This window comes from Mytilus trossulus, chromosome 4 (genome assembly GCF_036588685.1).
Source record: "Mytilus trossulus isolate FHL-02 chromosome 4, PNRI_Mtr1.1.1.hap1, whole genome shotgun sequence".
In the NCBI taxonomy this organism is placed as follows: Eukaryota; Metazoa; Mollusca; class Bivalvia; order Mytilida; family Mytilidae; genus Mytilus; species Mytilus trossulus.
In genome coordinates this window covers 36,396,858-36,403,233 of record NC_086376.1, presented here as the reverse complement: position 1 = coordinate 36,403,233, position 6,376 = coordinate 36,396,858, and the positions used below count along the sequence as shown (strand labels likewise).

Sequence of the window (6,376 nt, the reverse complement as noted above, 5' to 3'; positions counted from 1 at the left end):
CATTTTGTTAATTCCAAGTAAGATGTAAAAAAAGAGAAATAAAACTTGTGTCTGCAGAAGGAAAATGGGGACCTTGGTGAATTAACCATGACACTCTCATACCAAATTTCAATCGCATATGTTTGCGGTTCTGTATTTTTTAGTATTACGTTTGTTACTTACGTGTACCTGACATATGTTTAACTTACATGTATTACAGAGCCAAGGCACTGCATCAGCATTAAACATTAACATTGCTACAAATATGTCGAAACCTCATCTGTTAGTCTGTCTATCAGTCTAAACCCTTGTCAAACACACAGACAATCAATGGATTATTAGACTACATTTTGTACATTTGCCATGCTTAAAGGTATTATGATTTCATAACGTGCATACTGTATGATGATTATTTTAAAAAATATGTCATGCATATTAAACTCGACTTATGTTTAGTCTTAGACGCACGATTTTTTTATTGGTTGTTAGTGGTTTTGAACTAGCTGTCAGATAACTGCGAGTACTCTCAGATCTGTTCATTGTGTCTTTTGTGTCGGGATGTATAAGTACCCGGCCACGTTCCCTTGTATGTTTGTCCATCTCATGAGTTAAGCCTTTTTCAACTTATTTTTATAGTTCGTTCTTATGTTGTACAGTTATACCACTGTCCCAGGTTAGGGGGGGTTTGGGATACCGCTAACATGTTTAACCCCGCTACATTATTTATGTATGTACCTGTCCCAAAGTCAGGAGCCTGTAAATTCAGTGGTTGTCGTTTGTTTATGTGTTACATTCTTTTTCTTTCGTTCATTTTTTTATTACATAAACAAGGCCGTTAGTTTTCTCGTTTGAATTGTTTTACATTGTCCCAATTCCAAAGCCTGTAATTCAGTGGTTGTCGTTAGTTGATATGTGTTATATATTTATTTGTTTTTCGTGATTTTTTTGTTAAGTAATCATGCAGGCTGTTAATTTTCTCGTTTAAATTTTTTTACATTTGTCATTTCGGGGTCTTTTATAGCGGACAATGCGGTATGGGCTTTGCTCATTGTTGAAGGCCGTACGGTGACCTATATTTGTTAATTTGAGTGTCATTTGGTCTCTTATGTAGAGTTGTCTCATTGGCAATCATATCACATCTTCTTTTCAAGTTATGTTAACCCGAAACGTGTTTCATGTCCTTGTTCTTAGTCAGAAATATCTTCGGGGCTACCTTGTCCAATATCTAAAAAGTTTGCTGATAATCATTAACAATGAGTTAGGAAATTAATGAGTTAATAGTCTCCCCTGTAAAAAAGCATTGCTGACTATGCGGTATGGGCCAACTGTGCGGGAAAAAGCATTGCTGACTATGCGCTATGGGCTTTGCTCATTGTTGAAGGCCGTACGGTGACCTATAGTTGTTGATGTTTGTGTCATTTTGGTCTTTTGTGGATAGTTGTCTCATTGGCAATCATACCACATGTTCTTTTTTAAATTGACAACTTTTCCTGCTTTCTGAAAATTTAAATAGAGCTTGACATATAGTTTGGACATTTGTCTTTTGAAAGAAACCGTTTTACTTTAAGATGTATTTTTGGACTTTTGGTGTAGTCGGGTTGCTGCCTTATTAACTTATACCCCTACCACAAATCATTCAATCTATGTAGATTATTCATATCAAACATTTGTTTTAGTTAAACTTTTTATTATAAGATGACTTTCTGCATGCCTAAGCTTCAAATATAGGTAAATATAGCATGTGAAAGTAAATGCAAGCATGGACGAAGTTTAATATAACCATAAGTTTAAGGCAAGAGTATGGAGAGTCCACCAAATTATATCATGGTCGATAGTAGGAGTATCGGTAAGAAGGAGTATAACCACTGCTTGTAGAGCTTGTATTGCTTGTAGAGCTTACAGAGCTTACGGAACTTCTGGACGATTCCATTCTGGTGATTATATCACCGTAATTTTGTAATCGGTTGGATATATATTTCTCATCACGATCATTGAACGTGAATTTAGTCATTGTACCATCGTCTATTTCCCTAATTCTAAGTGTGCTAGAGGGTTTGTAGTCCGATAAATTTTGTGTAACTTTGTACATTTTCTCAACATTTCCTTCTTCTTTTAATTTCTGTAGTTCCTGATACTTTTCACCTACTTCCTCGGTTCTTTTATCGATAAGATCGATTTTTTCACGGAATTTTTGTTTCTCGTTTCCAACTTCTTTTTCTGCCATGGCGATTAGTTGTTTTTCTCTCTCTTCTAATGCGGCTCTCAGAGCTGCAAACGATCCTCTAACCTGTTCTACAACATCATGTTCTGCCTTGTCAAATGTTTCAATTGATTGTTCAAGCGTCTCACGTTTCTCTTTAAGACTAGATTTTTCAGATTGCAAGTCGGACATGGCTGCTTCTATAATTGGCGTATAATGCTTTACAGCGCCGTCTAAATCTCGCACGTAATGTCCTTTGGCTTCGGTATGATCTACAATAGTACAATCCCGACAGATTGGTTCAATACAACTTTCACAAAAGAAATTGATAGGTTGTGTTTCGTGTATAGAACAATATTGTACGGTTTGTCTGTCAGTATTATTACTAAAAAAGTCTAGAAGCTGTATAACTCTATGATCGGTCGGTAATTGTCGTAATCCTTCGTGCGTAGAAATAAAGCTTTTAGAGCACTGCGGACAAATAATCGTCACTGCGTTTGGAAGATCGTTAATCAAGCTTCTTCGATACTCAGCTTCTGATATAAACATTTGAATGATGCAGATACGACACAGTGTATGATGACATGGAAGAAGTTTCGGTTGGCGGTCGTCATTATTGTAAATTTCTTCACATATAATACATTTAAGGAATTTTTCTACAAAGGAGCACTCTTCTAATACGATATTCCGTTTAACATACGGTGAACTGGGTTGACCACTGAACACCATTCGTTGGTCCAGTTTTGGTATGATTTTTTCAACAGACTCGTCTACAAAATATATATATGAAAGTTAAGTAAAATTAATAGATAATAATAGTTTAGTCGAAAACTTCATGATAATTAATCCTCATATAAATCATATTACCAATCTCCATATACAAAAAATGTACATGTATGACCTTCGATTCTAAAGAAATGAATTTTACAAGCAAAATATATAATTGTAAGAAAATTTCTCAAGCGTATAAATATAAAGCATGCATAAGTAGATTTTTGAATGATTAACATACAATGTTAACACTGTAAGTAATTTCTGAAATGATTGAGCTTTTTGAAATACGGTCCATGAAATACAACATATATAATATTTTAAAGTACCGTGCTCCCTTTTAAGCAATTCATAATTTATCCTCGTTAAAGTGATCAACATATATGGTTATATCCTTTTCAAAACACGTGTCGTTCTTTGTTGATAAAGCGCATATGAAAGTATATAAGAATTGGATGACAAAAGACCTTCATGCATAAATATCCACAGCGCCTAATGCATTTCTGTCTTTTTGAAGAAAAAATCTAGTATGATTTGAAAATTTTGTTAGTTTTATGATCCTCACCTGACCAATGGTAATTTACCATGTCCTATATAAGTAATTCGTATCCTAATATCAACCGCTAGCCTTTTCTTATCTCATTTAAATTAAAATGTCTAGACCCATAACGTTATATAACATCTAAACAATCTGAGAAATTTAAAGACTGCAAACATCGTGTGAACTTTACATATATATAGGAAGTGAATTGTATACAAGACAAATTTAAGACATGTATTTAATAAAAACATGCAGAGGGTAAGAGTTAAAGTTTAAACATTCAAGCTAATAAATTGTCTGTTCCTACAATGTACATTCTAGACAAGTGGATAAGGTTCATGCACAGAAGGTTGAAAGGCATGCATAGAAACAGTTTTGTTTGTAAGCTACAATGAATAAAACTCAGTGATGCAGGAGTGGACTAAAAGTTAGGAAAAGGGGTCAAATTTCAGAAAGTGAAGTAAAAAAATGAACTTTTCTATCTTCTAATCGACTAGTTGTCAAGTAGTTAGTCGTGGCATCTCCATATTCATTTTGTTTTTGCCAAAAAAAAGGGGGGGTGCAATTTAACATTTCTTCCAATTCCCTTGAAACTTGGGATGTGTGAATTGCCTCCTTGTCCCTACCACCCTTCCCGATCTCCTACGTCAGTGAAACTATTTTTCCACTGATTGCATGCATCTATTTTGGCCACCATTAAAAATTATTTGTTTGCGCCTTTAAAATAACAAAATACAGAAAAATGGTTCTTCCAATAACCAACCTGAAGTTATGTAGAAGACTAGTATTGCAAAGTGCTCATTTTACCACCTATCCCACCAATTTTTGTATCGAAAGCAAAGAAACTGCAAACAAACGGTTTTTTGAAGAGTGGCCTTTTTAAGTGGTATATACATGTACCTGTATGATTAAACTTTTTCTGTGTAGGAGATATCATTTTATAACACATGTGTTCATTGAGAATTGTTATCCCTCTTGTGCTACAAGCTTAGGTCTGAAAGGATATATGATGCAGTCAGCTTCAAAGCAAAACTCAAAAACAAGGAAGAAAAAAAAAGCTTAAAGTTATCAAAAGTTTTAATGACTGTGGTAGCATTTAAACTTATGTAAGTAACTATTGTCAACAAAATCTAACGAGACAGACATTTAATTATAAACGTCTTGTCATAACAAGATAATATATATGCTTGATACTTTAATAAGATGACTAATCCGAATTGAAAGTGATGAAATTACCAAATAGTAGCTAAATATCTAGACAAAATCTGATCGTGCTTAGCTTACGATTGAGGCCTATGTTATGACAATGGCAGACCAAGAATTTCTTTCAAAGGGTGTCAAAAATGCGAACATTCAAACACCTATAACTGTTCTTAGAATAAGATTGTGTCATTTATAAGCAGATAATAAGAGGAAAGTCAAGCTGAACAAATCAAGATTTTCTATAGATTTTTAACCAAGGATTCATACCCAAGATCCTGTGATTTAGATCAATAAAACTAACGATTGTTTTATTTTATTTTCGGTATACAGATCTAACTTTTATCTTAAAGTATTTTCTTAGCATTTGTGTGATTAAAAATCCACCATGATTATACATGTACAGTCTCACTTCTTTAAATTATGTAAAAATGTATTTGATTTGTAATGTTTGGTGTTTTTTCTTATGTTACAACATGTGACAGGTGATGCAAAAAAGTGAATGACAAATAGACAATGTAAAATGTCACCAGGTGCAACAATAGCACATTGTCATAATTGCAGCATGTGTAATCGCCCTTAAAAATATGTACTGCCTTTGGGTGTAAAGAAAGAAATTGAAAAGTAAGTACTCCATAACTGAAATTGGTGTTGAAGACCAATAATGGCCGATAACTTGCTATATATGTATACATTCTACTAAATGTATTTATTTCAGTATTTTTCAGTTAAAAGTATTGGCTGTTCAAAGTTTTAGCCACCTAGGACGAGTCTGGCAGGTCTGTGTATCGGTTTTAGAGTTTAAGATCGAAAGCACAACCAAATGCACTAAGTCTAAGTACATGAACGAAACAGGCTTGCAAGCTAGGTCAGACAAAAGATCTTGTCAATATAAACATAGTTCTTGAATAAGAAACCGTCTATACTTTTCTAGCTCAATAATCAATAGATAAAAAATGATAAAATAATTTAACATAATTAAAACAAAAATTCTGGAATAAAACTAATTTACATGTCAGGACATTTGATACATTTAACCACGATATATTCTATGATTGATCAATAATCGACATTTTACATACTATTACAGTTTTATACTACATGTGGTACATTTATGTACAGACAAAGGAAATTCATATTTTAAAGAAAAACAACATTTACCTATATATGAATTTATCTACTACATTACCGTAACGGGTCAACTTATTTGATATATTAATATTTACTGTAGGTCAACAATGTACATGTATACACTTCAGGATAAATATAAACAAAAGATTTATAGAAATGAGCATATTATTATACCCAGTGGGTAGGAAATAAAACTACGTACCTGTTGAAAAATGATCTTGAATCATAAAGGGCGGTCTCAGGTAACTCTCTCCTTTCTTCATCTATCATCGTCTTATACGTAAGTGTTTTCCGGTACCCTGTGGGCACTTAATATTGACTGCGCATGCCAGGAATTTAAAAATATTGCCATCGTCTGCTTTTTCCATTGATTTAAGGCTAATATGGATAACACGTAACCGTTAAGCCCCAGTACCCACACAGATTGTTATTTAAATAGAGGGTCTATATGTATAATCGTACATTAGATTTTGATTTTAATTTAAAACAGGCTATATCAAAACAACTGTGAAATTAAAGAAAAGAAGAATCTGTTTGACATACATGTACACAAA

The 6,376-nt window shown here is 33.3% G+C and overlaps 1 protein-coding gene across 2 annotated transcripts; it reads right to left on the bottom strand.

Annotated features, from left to right (window-relative positions):
- Positions 1-1,731: 1,731 nt before the first annotated feature.
- On the bottom strand, positions 1,732-6,165 carry LOC134715224 (E3 ubiquitin-protein ligase TRIM63-like). Of its 2 annotated transcripts, XM_063577267.1 has the most exons (3): positions 6,025-6,136; positions 4,392-4,485; positions 1,732-2,949 (listed from the first exon to the last, which is right to left on the bottom strand). In XM_063577267.1, exons 2-3 carry the CDS (start codon positions 4,438-4,440, stop codon positions 1,802-1,804), a joined length of 1,197 nt encoding a protein of 398 aa, XP_063433337.1. In that variant the 5' UTR covers positions 4,441-4,485; positions 6,025-6,136; the 3' UTR covers positions 1,732-1,801. The 2 variants fall into 2 exon arrangements, with proteins under 2 accessions (XP_063433337.1, XP_063433336.1); XM_063577266.1 differs by lacking the exon at positions 4,392-4,485 and having other exon boundaries at positions 6,025-6,165.
- Between the last annotated feature and the right edge of the window lie 211 nt (positions 6,166-6,376).

Coding starts and splice junctions, on each gene's coding strand:
- LOC134715224 (XM_063577266.1), bottom strand. CDS start 6,085: ATGAAGAAAGGAGAGAGTTACCTGAGACCGCCCTTTATGATTCAAGAT. Junction 2,950..6,024: donor TCAAGATCATTTTTCAACAG/GTACGTAGTTTT, acceptor TATATTTTGTAG/ACGAGTCTGTTGAAAAAATC.